Source organism: Ambystoma mexicanum, chromosome 10 (assembly GCF_040938575.1).
Source record: "Ambystoma mexicanum isolate Mex_15411 chromosome 10, UKY_AmexF1_1, whole genome shotgun sequence".
In the NCBI taxonomy this organism is placed as follows: domain Eukaryota; kingdom Metazoa; phylum Chordata; class Amphibia; order Caudata; family Ambystomatidae; genus Ambystoma; species Ambystoma mexicanum.
Window position 1 is genome coordinate 1,029,497,168 of NC_090932.1, and position 22,599 is coordinate 1,029,519,766.

General features: G+C 45.7%; 1 protein-coding gene across 1 annotated transcript in view; it reads right to left on the minus strand.

The window, feature by feature from the left end:
- The window catches only part of LOC138491960 (cytochrome P450 2J4-like), a 169,796-nt gene that overhangs the window by 24,778 nt on the left and 122,419 nt on the right, over positions 1 to 22,599 (minus strand). Inside the window, exon 8 of the mRNA XM_069618847.1 lies at positions 138 to 279. Coding sequence (XP_069474948.1) covers positions 138 to 279 — 142 coding nt within the window. The remainder of the gene's footprint in view (positions 1 to 137; positions 280 to 22,599) is intronic.

The window sequence follows — 22,599 nt, forward strand, 5'->3', positions numbered from 1 at the left end:
TATCTTTAGCAATAGCAGAATAGGCATAAATAATCTATAGAGAATAGTGGAAAGAGAGATCAAGAAAGAGAAATATGGCCACTTTACTGTAGTTGGTCATGACTGCTTCAATTTCTTCAATTTTGAACATAACTCACCTGCGGAAAACGGCAAGAAGGCTTCATTGGTCACAAAGTTCCCTTCCTTGTCCAGAAAGTGGCCTGGATTGAACTGATGGGGTGTCTCCCAGTAGTGGGGGTCGAACAGACAAGAAGACAGATTAGGTAGCACCATGGTTCCCTGCAAGAAATACAACAGACCTCTGGGTTACCTGACAATTTTTTCCATCTCCGATGCTCACCATCACCCTCAGTAGGTAATAATTGGTGGGGTGAAAACATACTAAAATGTATTTGCAAGACTTAATCTTAAAATCCCTTTTGTTATGAGTATACAGAAACATTTGACCTTTCCCCAAATTAGAACCGTGCAAATTGAGTATACGCTGCCTCCCATGTATGCATTTCCACTGGATTTCAATGGATTCCTGTGGAGTCCGCCAGCTTGTTTCTGGTACAAAAACCCAACGGACTCCATGGGGATCCCCAGCATTTGCACCAGCATGAAAATCCATGCTGGTGCAAATGCTGGCGTATCTATATAGAGCATAGGAAGGGAGCAGCGGAAACGCAAGTTACTTTCTGTGCCCCTCTCCAACATACAAATTGAGAAAAATAGGGTGTAACACAAATGAAATACGTAAATGCCTTAGACAAGCTTTTTACGTCTTTTATTTGCGTTCGTTTGCGTTGTGTGGGGCTCAAAATGAGCCTTTGCGTTTCATCACTTTGATTTCAGACCTCGGGGAGGAATCTGTTAAACACAATGGCAACACTGGAAAATAGGGAATATCACAAGTGGGGACCATTTATATAAAGAGACAAAGGGGGTCATTTTTGAGTCATTTTTGAGCCATTCAGACTGTTAAAAATGGTACCAAACACAGTACTAACAACTTATTTTTAATGGTGCTGGGATTTATATTGTTTAACCAGGCATAATGCATCAAAAGGATACAATGCTGATTGAATCAGAATCTCCATGCTTCTCTGCATGGTGGGCCATGGTATGTGTGCTGGGTGCCCACTTCGAGGCCATACCTACGATGGCCTCCAAGCCAGAAAACACGTAATATCCCAGTTTGCGGATGGTGAATTTCTTTAATTGGAGGCACGTAAATATTTCCCAGAAATAATCCAAAGTGACCGAGCATAGCCAGGGAGCCCAAACCAACTAAGGGAGGTTCACATGGTTTTCCCACACCGAGAATGTTTTTTGATTAATGAGTAAAACTGGTACATTTTACAGCAACCTTTCTGTGAAAAATTGAGTAAGAAACAGAAAGTTTGCAATTGATTTTGTAAGATAACTATAAACCAAAAATCCAACAGATGCAATTCACCAACAGTGCACAAGAGTATTTCCAGCACATTTTCATGATGCCTTTTCCCACAATATATAGCAGTATAAAATATTATTTACGCTGGCTTTGCCCAGACGTCTTCATGCTGGCAGCACCAATATATCAGTATTCCTATATAAGAGCATACTGATGATTGCTTTGTATATATTGCCAGTAAGGATACTATACAGAAACATGTGCAAGCTGGCTCTGCCAATACATGCCATTATCCTCACATAAAAACCTACACCTGTTGGCTTTGCCTTTAAAAATGCCATGCCACAAAAGCAAAACATGTCCAAATGTACGTTAGTCTAGACATGTAATAATACTTATCAAGCTTACTTTATCATAGATGCCCAAAAAAATGCCATGCCACACTAAAATATAGCTTTATTGACTGCACCAAAATGGCAGTTTAACCAGGTGATAACACTTATCATGCTTACTTTATTATAGATGCCCACATGGTAGCATGTGTAAAATGGTGCAAGTACCTCTGCAGCCACTAGCAATGCCTGGCAAATGTATAATACTTACACACAAGACAAAACTGTTGGCTTTGGCAAGGCTTACATTTAACTGGACTTCAGTGGCCAACATGCATAGTGCTTATAAATCGAGTGGCACAAGGCAGACCTGGTTAAGACATTTATATTACACCAGTAGAAGGTTTACAACTCCAATTAAGTCATTAACTCTCAGAAGACTGCTTTGATAAAACACTGCCAGGCACTTGAGTGCAATGTTTGATGAAAAAGGCTTGACTAAAGAGAGCTCAAAGAGTTCCCATGAGGAGGTGTTTTGGGTAACGAGAGGCAGAAACTGGGTGGGAATTATCCTATGAATTAGCATGGGCATGGGAAGTCAAAGTGTGGCCAAACAACCAAATGCCCCTCCTCACATGTAATTTCTCCCTATCTGTACTCTAATGCAATAGTTCCAGCTTATAGGTGGTGCAAGCAAAAAATATCTAGTCTGGCTGCACGAAAATACCAATCTTGCCACGTAGTAATGCTTGTCATGCGTACTTTCTCAGAGATGCCAAAATAAAATACCATGCCACAATAAGAAATAGCTAGACTGGCTGCACCAAAATGCCAATCTAGCAACATAATAACACTTATCATGCTTGCTTCATTATAGCTGCCCAGTAAAAATTGTCATGTCACAGTAAGACATGGCTAAACTGGCTGCACCACAATGCCAATCGAGTTACATAATAACACATATCACGATTGTTTTAGCAAGAGCATTTTTTACTGGCCTCTATGATAGATCACCAGTAAAAAAAATGCTTTTGTTGCTACACGCCCCCTCTGCCCAACTGCCCACCAAAATCAGCTCACCAAAATCGGCCAAGCAACAACACATACACACATACAATCACATGACATCCAGTCGCGCACCCACACATTATACACTCACTACTTGTAAACTTGCAGTAAATCCGCAGGGCCAGGTGGCAGTAATAGTAAGTCTGGTATTTTGGTGGATTTACCCCCAAACTTGTAATGAGGCCCTGTGTATGTTTGAAAAGATGGAAACCGAACCTTGTCAGCGTGGCCAATAACTGACTGACCATTCAGTTCGACCTCCCTTTTAGCCCTCCTGCCTAGGTTAGAACACTAGTTAGTAGTGTGAGGATCTACCAGCATTGTTCAACAGGGCTGCCTTACTTTTGCTGTTATTCATATTGTTAAGAGACAGCACTTGCACGTTTCATATTGACTGCTACACAGAGCACAGTGGGTTTGCAGCGAGAGAGCCATATGCTTTCAGCTGATCTGCTGTAATGTTACCAGGACATTAACAGCATTTCAGGAAAGGTTTGATGTACTTCTAATAGCACAGTGTCAGTATCTCACAGTATCTCACACATACCCTTTAAAGGCACAGTGGCCACAATTCTCAGAAGAGTTACTACCATGTTAATGATACTTACCTGGAGGGCTGCTACTGTACACTCTTAATGACAAAGTGCCCGTATTTCTCGGCAGGAGTAACATATTTTTGAATTGGACAGTGCTTGCACTTTGAAGAAGAGCTAATGCAATTGTTATGTGACAGAACCTTCAATTCTCAGAGGAGCTAGAGTACATTGAATAGGAAAAAACATGCACTTAGAAGAGGAGCGGCCATGCTCTCAATTTCACAATACCAGCGCTTGTTCGAAGTCTCATCAGTGAATTACAGCACTAAATGGATCTAAGTGGGTAAACTCCCTTTCTTTCCCCTTCAGAGGTGTGGCGGACAATGGGTGGCATTGTTGGAGGTTCCCATTACAATGGAAGGCTGCGGACCAAAGTGGTCTCAGTCATCCAAATGTGATGACATATTCCTCTCCTGCACCTGACCAACTACTGTTCCTTTCTTTGTTTTAGAATGATGACAGACGCCAAAGCCAGTGAAATGCCAGCCATTCTTTCAATGTGACTTGACACTGCCAGAGTCCTAGAGGCCTTCCATTTGTATTGACTTGTTGAAAAATATAGCTTAGTTAGATAATGAAACTGCAACACAGATTTATGTTTAAACTGTGAGTAACATGAGCAACACGCTCATTGTATTTATGTGCTCATGCACAGTTGTTAGTACACATCTCTGCTCATGCAGAGATGTGTATACAAGCTATAGGTTAATTGATTAGGCCACAACTGGACAGACTCAGGTCTCCATTTCTCAGCAGGTCTGGCATATTCTGAATTGACAGACTACACACTTCTCTGAAAGCAAATTTGACAAGGGATGCAATACAGCTAATGAGGCAAGATGAGCACTTTCCAGCAGGGCTTCTGTACTTTGATTGGACAGTGCTGGTAATTCTGAGCAAGTTGACAATACTAGTACTTCTCAGAAAGACTGCTCAGTGTTTAATGCGACTGCATGCCCCTTTTTTAGCAGGGCTGCTATAACATTAATAGGAACACATATGACATGATAAGATAAGTCATTTATAACGCGCCTGTACACAAGTGTTTCTAGGTGTGACAGGACAGTGAGGGAAGACAGAGGGTGGACAAAACAAACGATCATACTAGGCCTTGTGACATTCAGATCGTGCAAGTGCGATATGCAAAATGCAGGGGTGGGAGGGGGAAGTGTAATCAGCACAGCATTGCTCTGAGTAAGTGCAGCCAGGGCAGCGCGGCTCTGGGTAAGTGCAAGGAGGCAGGGGACTCTGGGGTGTGGTTCCAGATACAGCCCCTAAGTGCACGGTAGGCGCAGAGGCAGTTCAGAGGCTGCTGGTCGTGGAAGAACCTGGTACCCAGTGAGACTCGGAGGGTAGCCAGGCAACCGGTCAGCACAGCAGACATGTAGGTCAGCAGGGGAGAGAGAGAAAGCATCAGCGAAAAGGAAGGTCTTCCGGGTACTTCTGGTGGTTTGACTCAAGTTTGAGAGGGACAGGGAGGCCATTCCAGAGCGAGGCACCTGCAGAGGAGAGAGATCTACCCCCCACTCTGTGCCCGGAGAAGCGTCTGACCCTCAAAGAGTTCGAGGTGGCTGTGCGAAGGGCTTGAGAAGCAAGGTGTTTAGGAAGAGAGAGTTGGATGTAGTGCTGGCCCCGGACCCAGAAAGCCTTGTGGGTGATGCATCGGGTCTTGAACTTGAACCTTGCAGCCACAGGGAGCCAGTGTAGAGATTTCAGGGCTGGAGAGATACGGTCCCTTTGCTTGAGGCCAAGGACAAGTCTTGCAACCTGTTCTGGATTAGTTGCAGAGGGTAGAGAGTAGAGGAAGACATATTCAAAAAGAGGCTGTTGCAGTAGTCCAGCCTAGAGAGAACCAGGGCTCTGGAGCCAGTGAGCTTCTGGGGGAAAGTGAGAAAAGGAAGAATACCTCTCAGAAGGTGCAGCTGGTAGTGGACTTTTCAGAAGAGCTGCTATACTTTCTATGAACGGTAAGTGTAACGCTCACCTGGTATCCACGGGGATGTCACTCAGCCTGTTCTGACCTCTTATGAGCTCGAACCCTTCCCTGGAGGCTATTCGACTGGAGACTGGGCCTGAAACACAGGATTGGTAGAGTTTAACTCCCTATTGTCTCTGTGTGCTTGAACCCCTTCTTCCCCGGGGTCCAACCCTTCCTTTTGATCCACAGCTCACCTTGTTTTCTTGGATAGTGTGCTCTCCATCCTGCTTTCAGCGCAGGGGCGCGTTGATTGACGCGGGCTCGTTGCTGCCTAGTTACTTCACTGGCAAGAGTCCGACAGGTAAGTGTAAAGAGTCTTCTGAACAGTTCTCTAACTTCGTTTCTTTCCTTCCTTAGATGATGGCCGGCATCCGGGGATGGCAGCGTGCTGCTGAGATGAGTAGCGCTGAAGGTCAGTGAGAGCGCGATGCGTGATGCACCCCTTTCGTATTTGTATTGAACCGAGTTCTTTTTCTGTGTCTTTTTGGTGCCGCAACGTTTTCAGCGTGGATGCCGGTTATGAAGAACAAATGCGGTGAGTAAGCGCGGTATGCGGCGCCTCTAGATGTTTCCACGCTAACCTGGGGTGTCTTTTCCCTCTTGCAGATGAATGAGAAGTTCCGGAGACAGAGTTCCCACAGAGCGGCTGGGATTCACGTAAGCGTTTCAAGCTCGTACAGTATTTAAAAATAAGCAAAGATTTGCAGATTGCTTACTAATGCCTTCTTTCTGTTCTTTTCCCTTTTCCTTAGGAAGCGGCTTGCCGGGATCGGAATGACACCGCCGAAGATGCCGGCAGAACAGAAGGAGCGATGAATGATGGGCACAAGCGCCACAAGGTAAGGCTGTTCCTAACGGTGTTCTTGTTCTTGCAGGAGCTGAGCGCAGAAGAAAGATGCAGGCCTACTGGAGACCGATACGAACACGGGGAGTGTCACGCTGCAGGTGCAGAAAACGCAAAGCATGACTCTTAGCCTGGGCGCGGCCCAAACAGTTTCTGGGCATCCCAGGTGTCCCCGGGCCGAACCACACCCAAAAGACTAGACTGCACATGCAGCCCTGGGAACCGAAACATGTGGGGGCATCCATCTTGTCCCCATCAATGCACCACAAGTCCAATCCCCAACGCCACCCCATGGGAGTGAGTGAGTCCGGCGCCACAAGCACCAAGTCTGACTCCAAGTGGGTCCCCGGAGGGATGGAGAGGCCCCCGAGGGCCATGCAGGCGACCGCAGCCTGGCCTCAGCCCGACATCCCGGAGGGCCGGGGACATGAGGGGCAGGAATCACGACCATAAGTCTCGGCAGGACCCAACTGCTATCTCCTGAATATCAGAAAAATAAGACATCTTCTTCCCTTCCAGGCTGCTAAGCACCTACTCTCCTCTTTAGTACTACTCGATCTGACTACTGTGCCATTCTACTCTATGACCTTCCCAACTATGCTTTTTCACAGCCAAAGTCCTCACCTTTGCTGTCCGTACACTCTTCAACCTTCCCCGCTTCACCTCCAACTGCTCAGCGTTTCATCAGTTAGGCTGGTTATCCATGAGACTGAGGGCAAAGTATAGACTCATTCCTATCATCTTCAAAACTATATGCGTTATTGCCCCTCCCTACCTATTAGCCCATCGCTCTCCCTACCCTCTCCCTCGCTCGCTACGATTATCCTCACCTCACCTCCTTGCCAACTCTTGTGCCCCTTGCGCCCCCTTCTGTTTCGCTCTCTTTCTCTCCTCACTTCCTTATTCTGGAATGCTCTTCCTCACCACACTTCTCCCACTACATCTGTTTTTAAACCCACCCTCATAACTCGCCTCCGTTCTGAAGAACCACTTTCATACATTCTACGCCATCACATCTCCCTGTTCTCCTCTCCCCCTACCACTCTATGAGATCCCCCCACAGCACTTATCCCTCACCCCTTCATCCTACAACCTAGCACTTCCTCCACTAGCCCTTTCCGATATCTTACCCTGCTGTCTTTGTCCCAGGTTCATGTTTCTACCTCCCCTGCACCATCTGGTTTTATATCCACATTCTGTCGCCGATGGTCCTATGCTCTGTAGATCAATGTTAAAAAGGTTTTGTAAGTATTTTTGTGCCAAAAATGCAGTGTGTTCCCTGTAATTACAATTAAAACAAAATAACCAGAAACATTACAATCACTAATAACATTTGGGGCTGTTTTCATCTTAGCACTGGACACGTGATGCATCAAAATCAGATTCCATTTACCTAAAAGTGGCCTGAATTATTTGAAGTAAATTTGACATGCTGCATCTACTTGCCAATAAAGCCAGGCACTTATATCGGCAATCATTCAATGAAGGAGTAATTTCTCCTCCCTGTCAACCAACATCAATGAAAATCCAACTATGGGCCTCATTACGAGGTTGCCAGTCCGATAACAATGGTACCGGTATGCTTGCCAGTAGCGTTGTTACCGGACCGACAAACTCCGAATTGCCCATTAGAGGGTGCCGGACTTTCATGCCCATATGGAGGTAGCCCTGCCGCTCTTACCAGCAAGGCTACCTCCAACCTCGTGATGAGGCCCTATGTCTTGGAGGATAGATCCTCTCAGTGATAGGTTTCAGGACTTGTTCTTCATGATTGGTTTATGCCTAGTGAAGGCCTGGATGTGTAAGGAGAAGTACACATATGCTTTAGGCTGGATGAAGGACCTACAAGAGTGATCACTGGTTATATTACAAAGTGAACCCAATTTCATTGGGGAGTACTTTGTTTAAACTTAGTATAATAGCATCATGGGAAGGAGAGAGAGTATTGCTTCCTCACTTCTGGCACTGGCTGTGGTATCTAGAACAACGTCACGCTCTCTGGAAAAGAAACACTGCTGTCCATTATCCTCAGCACATCTGAAGAAAGGACAACTGGTCTCGAAATGCATGGAGACGGGAATTTCGTCCTTGTGAACTTTTCTTTTATCATTAAATTATTTTGGATGGCTTCTTTCTGGGTTTTTCCTTTCTTCATTGATGTACTAGGCTGGGTCTCCTTTCGACCACACATTGCTCAGCATATTTGGATATGTATTGTGACGAATCCCAGGGTATTATCAATGCTTCCATGGGGGAAGCCTCTTCCCATGAGGCCAGGGAGCCGAAGCCGCTACCCGATAGTACCTCTGGGGGTGGTTCTCAGCGGGTGGATCTCATGGGTAGGGAAACTCTCATGGGACCGTTGACAATCACCTTGGGAGAACACAGTATTCTATTCCCTCATTTCCGAATTCTCCTTCCTTTAAACTCCCTCAGGACACTGTGGCCCCCGTGCTTCTAATTTTCTTTGTAGGAATGAGGAAGTCAAGTCCCAGGAAAATACTGAGACAAAGAAAAGAGGGTTACTGATCTTTGTGATGATCATCAATTTAGTAACGGGATGAGGAAGAGGGATGGATCAATGAAGAATGCCTATCAGGACTGTCCCATAAAGTCTAACTGTTGGAGACTGCCCATTGGGTATACAAAGTTCAACTTAGAAGAAGGATGATGTTGTTCATCAAGCCAGCCCCCAAGGAACTGAGAGGCAAATTTGAATACGGCAGACAGAGAAGCGCAGGAAGCAGCTGTGTTACGCTCACCTGGTATCCACGGGGACGCCACCCAGCCCTGGTTGGATGATTTGCACTCTCGAACCCTCTCCCGGTCCCTTGGTAAGGCCTCTGGTTAAAGATGGGTCTGCAATATAGGAGAGCTGGATTCAATACCAGATTGTCTTTGTTTTCCCACCTCCCTTGGCCTCAACTCCTTCCTCCCCCTTGGGCCTTCTCCTTACCTTAATATTGTAAAAGGTGGATTCTTCATCCTGCTCCTCGTGGCAGGGGCGTGTAGATGAGGGGGGCGAGCAGCGACCAAGTTACTTCACTGGTGCAAGCCCCTATGTGGGAATCCAGGCCTGCTGCGACTCCGTAGGTTTGCTGCTTTACAGTCTATATATGCAGTTCTTATGTTCCTCTTAGTTCGAATAATAATGTCTTACTTCTTTCCTTTTAGGTATGGAAAGGTATTTTGGTGTTGTCATGCAGTTTGAAGATGAGCATGGGCCGGTAGGCGAAAGCGCGGTGTGCGCGATGCTGTCCGGTGAGTAATGCACAATGCGCAGCGCTGTTTCGCCTTTTATATTGCTAACCTGTGTCTTTTCTCTCCTTGCAGGTTGCGATGTTCCTCGCCGAGCGCCATAATGTTCCAGCAGTGATACTGACCAGGAGATGACTACCCAGGTAAGAATTGAATGGCTTTCTTCATTCAAGAGGAAATGTGAGTAAACGCTTACTAATGCTGTCTTTCTTTCTCCTCTTTTCAGGTTATGGTATTCCAGGATGCATGCGGTGCCGGATGATGGAGTTCGTACCTTCAGGTGAGTGTCAGCGATGGATTTAAGACAGGATACTGTTCTAGGTAAGTTTCGTAGTGTTCTTTCCCTCTCTGAAGGTCCTTGGTTTCAGGTAAACTGGCATCAAAGAACTGGACACGGTGAGCGTTACGCTGCCCACAGCAGAATAACGCAAATCATGTTCTGCTGTTTGGATGTGGTTTAATTAGTCTCAGGTAAAGTAGTCCAGGTAAAATAGTCCCAGGCCTGCCACACCCAAAGTAGTCCAGGTAAAGTAGTCCCAGGCCTGCCACACCCAAAAGACTAGACCGCATAGCTCAGTTCCTTGTAACTGAGCTATGTGTGTGCCTCCATGTTGGCTGAACCCCCCCAAGTTAAATAGTCCCAAGTAAATAGTCCCATTCTAATTTTGGTCTTCATGATGGTTATGAGACTGGCGCCAAATGCGCCAGGACTGACTCCAAGAGAGTCTTAGATGAGGTTTTAAGGTCCTTGACCTTGCCCTAACTGGAAGGCTGACTTGCCAGTGAGGACCAGCGGCAAGGGTCACGACAGCTGTGGACCGGGACGTCAGTGGGGAGAGACCGCTGTCTCTGAGGAGGAGTCTGCCAAGATCCGACAGGCCACGAGAAAGCAGACAGAAGCCAAGTCTACAGCAGACTTGGGACACTTCCTGAAGGGAAGCCGCACAGCCCGACTCACTAAAGCTGGAGTGGGGATGTGGATCAGAACGTGAGGGGATAAAAAAAGAGCAGAGGCCCACCCAGAGAGTCGGAGAAGGCAGAGGAGGACGCCACGCAATAAGAGACCGAAAGCAAGGTATGGGTGTTGACCATGTCCAAGAGAGAGACTGGAAACTAAGCAGGGGGAGCCTAAAGAGGACTGTGGACCCAACACGAGTTAAAGCAGAAGATAAAATACAGGTCAAGGACCCCAACCTAGATATAAAGATACAGACATATGCCGCATTCTTAGACACTTAGCAGGAGAGTAAACCAAGTGTCCTGGGAAGCCGATATAAAGGGGTCTGGGACCCAAGTGAACTGCAGAGACAAGACCAAAGTGAAAGGGTCAGGGACCCCAACACAATCAAGAAGGAAGAGACTAAAATCATACCGCAAAATACTGCATTCATAGACACTTGGCAGGGGAGGAAACCAAGTGTCATGAGGAGCCAATGCAAAAGGGCCTGGGATCCAAGTGAACCACAAAGGCAAAGCCAAAGTAGATGGGTCAGGGTCCCTGAGAAAACCAAGAAGAGAGAGGTTAAAACAGACTGTATTAACTATCATATGTGGAACAGTACCTGGCAGGAGAGTACAACAGGTCTGTTCAGTTGGATTGTGAGTGAAGTTGGAGTACAGAACACTGAAAGCAAGAAGAAAAGTCTGAGATGCAAATTAAAGTGGACAGGATCCCCAAAAGCCCAACACAAGGGTCTGGGACCCATAAAATAGAGAAGCAGTATGTGGTGAAGGGGCTGAGGCCTAGAACAAGTCGGGGAAAGCCAGAGAGAACATTAAGGAGGTCTGGGACCCACACAGGAGAGAGAGAAGTGTTGTCAAACAAGTTGGGAAGAACCTGAAAGAACTCAGAGGGATCTGGGACTCAGGTAAAAGAGACATTTGTGGGAAATCAGAGTTACTTGTGAATTGTGTTTGAGGAATCACTTATTTTATTTCATAACACAAACTGAACCTTGGTTAGTTTAGTGTGAGGGACCGCAATCGGTTTGGACCCGGAAATAGGTTTGGATCCGGGACAGTGGACTTATTATTTAAGGAGACATACTGACAGATTTCGTAGTGCTTTAGTTGAGGAAGGGCGAAGTTGTGCGCTAGGTCTCTACAGTTTGGCAGGCAGTGCTGGAGCACTGAGATGGATTGCTTTTCTCTGAGTGTTAAGTGCTGAGGTCCACAAACTCAGCGAATTGCCATCCATTGATCTTGCCGGTGAGCATCAGCTGCTCAGTGATGAGTGAGGACTGCCTAATCTTTAAAAACCTTCAGAAAGCGCAAAGCGTGTGCAAAGTCGTGCTCTAAGTCGCTACAGTTTGGCAGTTTGGAGAGTTGGAAGTGCATGGTGAAAACTCAGTAAGCAACCTTTTTATTTGAGCACTTGAATTTAGAATGTATGCACTAAGGAGCCTCACTAAACCCACAGACAAAACAATTGCGGAGGAAATGTTAAAAACGGAGAGGAATCTTTCTCTACCTCACTTGCCAGGGGAGACCATGGTCAGCATCTCGAAGGCGCCCCAAGATCTAACAATATTGGCTGCCAGGGAAACGTCCCTACAAAAGCCTGTGCCTGATCAACTCGCATCAGAGGCGATTATACTAAGGTCTACTAACTCAGTATACATGGGCACAGGGTTGGAAATCCTGTTGGATAATGGGGACCCTGTTTTAATAGGGAGAGCAAGACAGAGCTCCCACTCAAGATCGATTGTCTCAGAAGAGGAGGGGCACTCAGAGACAAACTGTTCTGTCTCCTCCTATGGTCTGACCCTTTACCCTAATTTCGACAATAATAGATGGAGGAAAACAATGGACAGAAGCCATAACAGTCCAATGATGGGGCAATATGTTCTACCACAAATAAACTCTGAGAAAGCCCTGATAGCTTTAAACTATGTATTGTCTTTGTTTGTCACTTTGTATGAGGGTATGAAAGCTGAAGTGCAGAGCCATCTTGGGGTCGATTCAATGAAAAATTGAGACAACCTTGAATGAAGCCAAGCTTATAGATTTATTTTTACTGAAGCACCCGACACAGAATCGATGCCCTTTGGACTTAAATCAGGCCATTGAGATGCTAAGAAGAACAGGTCAAAGCATAGTACTTCATGAGACAGTGGTGACAGTTGCTTCGCAGAAATGCACAGCTATAGTTACAAACTTAGAACTGGAGAAAGAGTACTTTCTGATTACTGGGAGCGTAATATTGGAGGAAAATAATTCAGTTATTCAGTGTGAGGATCCAGTGACTGCAGTCATTGATTCACTGGAAAAGCTTAGGAGAAAGGTGCAACAGAAATCCAAAAATATTGAAAAACCTCAAACAAAAAAATCAAAGAATCAGCCAGCGAAAAAAATGAATAAAAATTCTTTCAAAAATAATTTTTTTAATTTATCGATTAAAGATGCAGTGGCAAATATGTCTTGTGGAGCCAGAAATGGGTTGGTGCGACCTCCGCTACAGAGTGACTTTCTTACGTTGCTGTCAATGAACATAATGGCGTTTACAGACTTTTTCTGTAGACAAGGTTTCCTGTAACTTGGGGGTTAACACACCTCGGTCGGCAAATGCCAAAAAGAATTTGCCAGATGTCTCTCAGTTGGTCAGGAATGTACAAAATCTGCCAAAAAGGCCTGTGGACCAGCAGTACAGATGTTCAGAAGTTCAATGTGAACTTGAATTATCATGAGCTCATAATAAGGAAAGAATGGGTGGGATTACTTCTCTCCCAAAAGTAGCAGTAAACGCAAATACCATCTATGGAGAGGCAGCCTATTCCCCGAAGATAAAGGGTTGGGGGAAATCAGACATATACCACACCACATTACCAGCACTGGCAGGTTCGCTTGTAGAAAACTTGATACAAAATGAGATGCTGATACCTAGTACAACTACGAAGGGAACAAATCCATTTTGTTTGACAGCTAAATATAACACAGCAGTTGATGCAACTGAGAATACGTGAGAGAGTGCTACCTCTCCTATAGAGTTCTTTGATCTGAGGAAGCGAACATTATCTTCTCAAACACAGTTAACTGAACTGGGAGGCAAGAGTAATCTCAATTTTACCTCCAACTATTTGCAAATGAGGGAGTATGTCAAAATGGAAAAATCAACTCCCTTGCTACGACATGAAAATCTGAACAAAGCCATCATTAACATTGAAATGCCCTCTTGTAGTTTGAAGGAATTGGCCTCTTATGAAACATCTGAATGGTCGGAAGAATTGGACCGTGACACTAGAAGGGGAGTGGTTGACCATGGTGGGTTAGAGCACTCTTGTGAGTTGGCAAATACAGGGATAAAAAGTTAGTGTTACAAAGAGACGAGATCGAAGAGAAATCAAAGGATTGGCGAAACAAAAGCAGTGCTGTTATACTGGACTTTCAGGGGCAACAGAGTCATGGGCCTGCTGGACCCTCAAATTGTCCAGTGACACTGGATCCTAAATCTTTCACAATTCTGGAGAAACTGAGATCTCAACCGAATAAACAGACTTTTGGATTTCAACTTATGGGGATGGATAGGAAACAGCAGGTTTATAGTGTTTTGAGGGGAGCACAGGATAAAGACTTCTCCATAAACAATCCCTCTGCAATGCACTCCGGTAATTCACCTATTAAAGAGAAACAAATTACTAAATACAAAGTCGACACTCAGGAGAATTCCCGTAATGTATTTTGGTTTGAAAGTATTTTCAAGAAAGAGACTTCTGTCACTCTCAATAGGTCTGCGATTCTATAAATTTTCGCAGAACTTCCTAACTTGGCAATAATCAGCTCAAAGGACATAGATAGGGTAGAATGTTCAGACCTACCATGTACAAGCACAGTAAACATATATATTGGCTCTAACCTGGTGGACAAAGTCATCAGACACGAAAAATACAGTTTGGTCACTTTGAGTTTTCTTATTTCGGAACTACACTTTATTGAAGAATGTGTCCCTAAATCAGTGAACAAAGGAAACAAATATTAAGGTGTGAGTATACAACAACAAGAGTGATGGAATTGGTAGACACTGGTCGAATTCTACCAATACAAGAAGTAAGAAGGATGTTGACTGGTCCTGGTTGAGTGGGGCCTTGGGTAATCCGGCGTTCACCAGAAATAGTACAACAAAGCTTTAGGCTCCCCTTACCGGTTGAAAGTTGTGTCATGGAATACGAGGGGGCATAGAGCATTGTTTAACAACCTGGAGGTTAATTCCTACTTACAATCCCATGAGATCATATGTATTCAAGTGCATTGGTACTAAATAAACAAAGCCTTTATAGTTTTCAAAGTTGTTTTCAGCCGGCTAAAGTAATTTACACTGGGCACCTGTCGGGTGGGGTGATGTCATTATTCATATTAGTTTAGTTTAGTTTAGTTTATTGTTTGCTTATTCAGCACTTATACAGCAAATACATTCTGTTTCAAAGCGCCCACAGGGCAACAGGGAGGGAACATGGGATTGAAGAACAATTAAATATACAAAAAATACAGTGTGAGTGGGGACGGCCAAACCTACTATGCCTTGTGAGTATTCAGAACGTGCAAGTGCAGCAAGGAAGAGGGCAGTAGGGTAGGTGCTGGGGTGTCCGTATTCAAAGGAGAGCCACAGATGAAGTGCACGGTATGGTAAGTGCTATGCGGCCAGGAGCTGCGTTGGCTGGAAAGTGCGAGTCTCCAGTGTGGAGGGTGTGCCAAGGCAAGTGCTGAAGGTAGACAGAAGCTGAAGAGATTGGATGTGTGTAGTAAGAGGCCCAAGGATGCATAAGGGTCCAAGACACCAATCACAGCAACTGTGAAATTTGCAGAGGAGGAAAGAAGGGAAGGAGGAGGAAAATAGGAAGTCTTGAGGTGCTTTCGGAACTTAAGAAGGTCCTGCTCAAGACACAGGGGGACGGGGAGGCTGTTCCATAGGAGGGATCCAGCTGCGGAAAGCGAATGACCTCCTGCTCTGTTTAGCAAAATGCTTTACACACAGGGAGTTGGTGCCAGAGGAACGAAGAGGTCGAGAAGGAGAGTATTTTGTAAGAGAGAGTTGCAGATAGTGTGGTCCCCGGCCCCAGACAGCCTTGTGGATGATGCAGAGGGGTTTGAATTTGATCTGTGCAGCAAGTGGGAGACAGTGGGGACTCTTTAGGACAGGAGAGATGTGGTCCCTGGGCTTAAGGTCAAGGATAAGTCTTGCTGCTCTATTCTGGATTAGCTGAAGGGGTCGCAGGCTGGACGAAGGTAGACTGAGGAGGAGACTGTTGCAGTAGTCAAGCCTAGAGAGAGCCAGGGCTCGGGAGACATTGAGCTTCTGGGGGAAAGTGAAAAAAGGCAGAATTCCTTTGAGAAGGAAGAGTTGAAAGTTGGACTTCTTAGCAATGTCCTGAGTGTGAGGGAGGAAGGAGAGAGAGGAATTAAACATGACTCCAATCTTGCTGGCTTCAGAAAAAGGAGCAGAGGGAGAGCCCAAGGTGGGAGGCCAGAGAGAAGGGAAGAAGGCGGGAGCAGGTGTCCCAATCGGAAGGATCTCAGTTTTGCCGGCATTAAGGCAGAGAAACTAAAGGTGAAAAAGTTAAAGACGTCGGGACTTCTTGCAACTGAATTTACCCTAATTTTGGAAGGGGAGGAATTGCACATGCTAATGATAAATATTTATTGGCATTCAGGAATCTGTACGATTGAGACCATCTTAGCAGAGATTGTGTAGAAAGATGGTCCAGGTTGAGGAAACAGGACCTTCTGTTAATTTTAGGAGAGATTCATTCTAGTTGCCCCAATATGGGTGAAAATGAGATGAATAAATTAGCCTTAGTTATGACCGCCTTTGGTAAAGACAAGATTAGCAACAGCGCTAAGGGGTTGTTACTTATGTATAGGTTGGGATTGATAAAATTGAAAGGAACAGTGGAGGGTGATAACCCAGGAAAGCCCTCATGGTCCAGGGTAGTCTCTCATTCTACCTTAGATTATGTTTTTCTGGATAAACATTTGTTAGAAAAATGTAGGAAATTAGAGATTATCCCAACCACTTAAAGTGATCATTGGCAGCTTAGTTTTGAATTGAAACCTCCACTTAAGCTTGATTGCACCCATTATCCGCAGGGGGTAGACGTTAATATTAAGAGCAATAGAGTATCCTGGAGTAATGGGGCAATTAGTAGATGTAATAAGATGTTGGATGGGTATTTGCCGTTGCTAACTCTGGAACAGAAAATCAGATGCTTCATGGTTAATACATTTGAACAATCACTGAGAATAAATGTGCTTGATCATTGTAAGCTGCGCAATGGACACAATAGAGGGCAAGTTAGACCTCATTCTCATAAATTAGATCCGACATTAGGGAAAAATAAGAAGGAAAACCATGTGATAAATGAAAGTATAGCCAAGACTAAAAGAAAACTTAAAAACTGGACTCGATCCCAATGGGCAAGGTTAAAACAGCAAGATTCAGAAGAAATGCTGGATAGTTTGGAGATACGCGATTTGACCGTGGCAGAATTCTTTGCAACGGTATTGACCATGGTCAATTTCGCCACAAATACAATTTTGCTGCGGCCAAATCTGGAAAAACCTTGACCCCCCACCTCTATTACATCCCCACACCCTCTCCACTTACCTTTTGCTTTTCTGCTTCCTTCTGACCCTGCAGCATAATTTCCATCCCTCTTACGTGGGTCAGATCCGATGCCGAAGGGTCTGGTTTTCTCTTTTTTATCTTTTCCTCGTCCCCCACCACCAGTCCTCCGGAAGCAGAGGACACCCTTGCTATCCCCCCAAGGCAATCACTACCAAACATGGGGAGTGGGGGACACCCCCATAACCTCCGCTCCTCATGTTTGGTATTGATTACGAATTTAATCGATCAAATGGTACTGGCCAAATTCAGCCAAATGTACCTTACAATCAATTAAATTTGAACAAATTGGGCAATACCGATAGGAGATTGATCAAGGATGTAAATTATCCAGGGCAGGGAGCTTTAACTAATGCAGTGTTGGAAACCGATTGGATTCAGCACTTCACTAGTCTTTATGCGCCGGATCAAGCTTTGCCATTTGAAGTTGGGGAGGTCCCTAGTGAAGAGAGAGGCTATGGAACTCTTAGCATTGATTTTTCACCACACATATTTTATGAGGGGATAATGAAATCTGGGTACTGTAGAGCTCCAGGGCTGAACAGCTTCTCTAATCAATTATTTAAAGGAAACCCCACAGGTTGGGTTGAAATACTGTCTATACTTTTCAATGACATTGTAAAAACAGCATGCTCCCACTACATGATGCACTGTATATGTTATTACCATCTACATACGGGGACCACGTAATTACCCAAATAACTATCGCCCCATCTCAGTCATACACTCTGTGAGAAACCTGAAGGTGTCTCCCTAGCTAGTCCCCGGGGATCTGTCATCCAGGTGGACATGATACGGCCATTGCTATTGGATCCAGTTCCTGGGGTTGGACCAGTGAGGGCGGATCACCTGGATGGGGGGTCCTTGGGGAGTGGGACACCGACGGTCGAGACGTGATATCCCCCTTCTTCTTTCAACACCTTTTCCCCATCCAACCACGTAGGACATTCCAAAACACTGCCCCCCCTTTTTCACACAAACACTTTCACACACCATGAATGACAATGGACTAACACCAGGGCCGTTTACCTGACGTGTCCCAATACCAGGGTCAGGCAAAGTCAGGCAATAGACCAGAATCACGCACACCTGACGGCCCTTTCCCTGTCCCACAGGGATAAAAGGTGAAGCACAAGAGCATGATACGTGCAAGGCAGTCGCACGACGTAAGAGCTAACTCAGCATGGTAGTTCAAGAGAAGGAGAAAGACGGCACAGACCAAGGGGGTTACAAGGAGAGAAGTGATCTTGCCCTTTCAGAGCCAGGCCCTTGAAAACTCCACAAACTAAAACATAAGACCGTGAACAAAGGCCAGTGTGTGTTGCAGCAGATGTATGTGGTACGGGAGACCCTCCTTCACTGATAACCAAGCTAGGGAAGGACCTCGGTCTCGGTTGCACCAATCTTGACTCCAAGGATAAAAAAAGGCAAGCGGTTTATCGCAGCCAGTGAGTTGAGTGGAGAATTGATAAGAAACCAAACTGTGTTGGATGAAAAGTAGCCAACGGCTAATTTGAAATTTGAGAAGCTAAATACGGGGAAAACCAGAATCAGAGAAGCCTGGCACCATGTGGGTGCTCAGGCAGGAAACTATGGGTGATTGCCCGATGGTAGAAAGACTACCGTAAACAGACGCCCTTGGGAAGAGGCAAAAAGAGATCAAAGTGGTCATACAGGGGTCTTGTAAAATCCTCTGTACTGCGAAAGATAAGGGAAGTGAATCATGCATGGTGAAAAGGTAATACATGAACTGTATATGGGAAACGTTGGTGAGAGTGAAGCCGGCAAAGGGAAACGACAACGAGGGTCAAAGGCGAAAGCCTGTTTAAAAAGGCATTAAGATTTGTGAAAGTAAGAGGTAGTGCAAGACAAGGGAAGTGCCCCCTTGTCATTTGGCATCCAAGCCCGGCCGAGGGAGATCCACGGGTGGAAAACTATCACCCAAAGTTAACTGAGAAGGAAACTGTCTTGTGAATTTGTTGAATACAATTACTGAGTGGTTTGCACCCAGAAGAGGGGGACCCAGGGGTGACGCCATCACCCAAAGTAAACGTTAAGCAGAACTTTGTGTTTGTTTGTCGTGGAATACATCAGGCCCTCAAGGGAAAAAGATTTTTGTTGAAAACAAGACTTTACCATCAAAGAACCTGATAGCTGGAACAGAACTGTCGGCTTGTGCTGAGAAAGCTTGAGTGTGTGCTGTGCTCCAAAGTCCCACCTTGTCCTGTGCTAAAAATGTGGGGAAGGGAGACCTTAAGGCAATCGCATCCTGACTTATTATTTGAACACTGTTTCCGTTATTTTGATACCCTTTCCCATACTCTTTCTGTAATTAGTTGTAAGGAATTGACAATAGGTTTTTCTAAGTATAGGGCCTTTTATTTTGACACGCCACTCAGACTGCCTCATCTTTCATTTGATGGCCGACGTTTGCTCCCACCTTAGATTTAGGTTTAGGTTAGGTGTTTTTCGACCCTGCGTCTATAGTTCAATAAACACACTTGAACTGTGATCACTTGTGTTTGTCTTGGTATTAGCAGAATTTACCTAAAAACATTTCACCTAAAACATTAAATCGACTTTGTTTAACCTTTTTTTCAGTCAGATTTAATTAAGTATATATGTGGGAAGGTATCGATTAGGTTGAGTGGAAGCGGTGGGTTGCAGGGGGTTTCCCCCTGCATTTTAGACCAAAATAAAGGTCAAATAAATGTGAGCAAATGTGATTAGGTCAAATGTTTTAGGTCAAATAGGTCCAAACCGTCTGTCTTTACTGTTGCCACCATGAGTTCCTTACAACACTGACAATAAAATCTTTACTACCATGGTTTTGTCACAATTGAATGCCTGGGCGTAAGGAGCGGGGAGGCTTCAAAAGTGGCAGACAGGTTTTACAGAAAGGCATGCAACGTCCTTGAATGGTTTGTACTTAACTGCCTGCAAGAGCAAGTACAAGTAGGAAAATGTAGAAGGATTCATGTGACCTCCATTGACCTTAGTGCAGCCTTTGATTCTATAAGCCGAAATCATTTGTGGATGTAACGCTTACCTCTGGGGCCCTGCAGGAGTGCCTGGTCCGGTCTGTCGACGAGCTCAGGTCCGGTCTGTAAACGCCTTCTGATGATGCCCAAAACCTCTCCCTCCGCTCTGCTCGCTGCAGGTGAACTCACCCAGCAGTCAGAGGCGCAGGAGTGATCTGGAGGTTCAGGATCTGGATCAGTTGCGCCTCAGAGGTGTATTGCACCAAAGGCACTCTTATTCACTTGCTTATACTGATGCTTCTGCCCAGTTTCCTCACTGGACTAGTACCAGTCCTGCTCAGTTCTGTTACTGTGTTTTAGCTTTTCCCAGCACACTCGCCTCCAGTTCCTTCACTGAGGCGTGGCGGTTTAGCAGTTACTTCACTAGTTATATGGGAGCCCAGGCCTGCTGCGACCCCCAAGCCGCCTTCCGTTGTGTAAAGGCACCCTCCCACTAGCCAGTGGATAAAATGTCTGTGTGCCTGTTGTTGCACTGTTTTTACTCTGTTCTCTATTTTCTTCCCAGGCTTAGTATGCTGATGGAAGAGGTTGGTGTGGATGATGACGGGCACTGCTGCTGGAATACAGTTCAGGTAAGGCAATGCGCGGGTGGCGGGTGGGGTTGTTTGATTTGACCGACACTTACCAAATGTCTTTCTTTTCATATGCAGAAGATGCTGACTTAGTGGCGCGGGTGGAATCCAGCGGGCGTTTCGGATCGGGCGTTGCAGAAGAAGTCAGAAGAGTACCAGCGTTCGGGTAAGTAGCAGATCTTGACCCACGTAGTGAAGTCTTTGGCTTCTTACGTAATGCAGTTCTGGAAACACGATGTTTTGACACGTTGTGCTGATCAGGAGTTCCAAACTTGATCCGACGTGCAGAACAGAACGGACTGTGACAAGCAAGTGTCACACCGACAGCCGAAGAAAACGCTAAGCACTGGGTGTGGCCCAGGGCGGGGTTTATATAGCCCTGGGCCCATCCAGAACAACTAGACCACCATGGAAACATACATTGCGGCCCTCTAGGGGGCATGTTAAATAACACTGCCTGGTTCAACCTGGGGGCCATCTTGGAAGGGGCTACAGGCATACAAAAGCCTGTTTTGGCGCCAGGCAGCCAGTCTCTTAGTCCAGGTGCCTCCCTGAGCCTTAGGGGTTCCTGGAATCGTGACAGCACTCCCCTCCAAAGCCCCCCCCAAGGAGAGTCACCCCCGGGCTGGGTCGTTCCGGATTTTCCTTATGGTAACGCGCCACTAGGCGGGGTGCATGCAAATGTTCCACTGGTTCCCAAGTCCGATCCAGCACCCCATAGCCCTTCCAGTCCACCAGGTAATAAAGCTTCTTTCGGACAATTTTAGAGTCCAGGATTTTCCTGACTTCGTATTCAGCTTCTCCCTGCACTACTATAGGTGGAGGCCTTTCAAGACTGTCTTGGGTTCCTGGATGGACCGGTTTCAATAATGAGACATGAAATACTGGATGTATACGGAGTATAGGTGGTAAATCCGGTTCCATAGCAACAGGATTAACAATGTTCTTTATCGAGTATGGCCCGATGTATTTTGGGTGGAATTTCCTGGGTCCCTTTAGCTGTATATGCTTTGTAGACAGCCAAACCTTGTCTCCGATCTGGTACTGGGGTTCAGGCATCCTTTTTCTGTCTGAAAAGCGTTTCTGGTTTGTTTTGGCTTCCTGGAGAGCTTGTGTAGCCTTTTTTAAGGTTACTTTAATGCTAGTATGCAGGGTGCTCACGGCTGGCGGGTCCAAAGCCTCTGGTGGATTCAAAGTTGAAGTTTGTGGATCCCGCCCATACAGGAAAAAAAAAGGTGATATGCCGGTGGAACTATGGACCGTGTTGTTATATACATATTCAGCTGCCCATAGTAACTCCCTCCAGTTCTGATTCTGTTTGGGCAACCATGCACCGAAGATACTGTTCGAGTGATTGATTTGTCCTTTCGGTCTGTCCATCGGTCTGTGGATGGTGACTAGTGGATAGACAGACCTCGATCTGAGCTTTAGCACAGTAAGTCCTCCAAAACTTGGAGACAAACTGGCTTCCCCGATCCGAGATTACCACAGAGGGGAATCCGTGCGATCTGACAATGTTGGTCAGGAAGGTTTGTGCTAACTGTCCCGCATTAGGTATTCCTTTCAAAGCGATGAAGTGTGCCATTTTAGTTAGGAGGTCCACCACTACCAGTAGGGTATTGTAACCTCCACAGGAGGGTAACTCTGTGATAAAATCTAAGGATATCGTGTGCCATGGAGTCAGTGGAATTGACAAAGGGTGAAGCAATCCTTGAGGCTTGATTCTGGATGCTTTGTTTCTTGCACAAACATCGCAGGACTTTACATGTTGCACAATGTCTTTCCGCCAAGTTGGCCACCAGAAATGTCACTGAATTTTTGCCATGGTTTTGGCTATGCCAGGATGGCCTGCTGTAAGAGCGTTGTGATAAGTGTCCATAATTAATTCTTGCATTTTGTGGTGCGGCAAATAGAGGC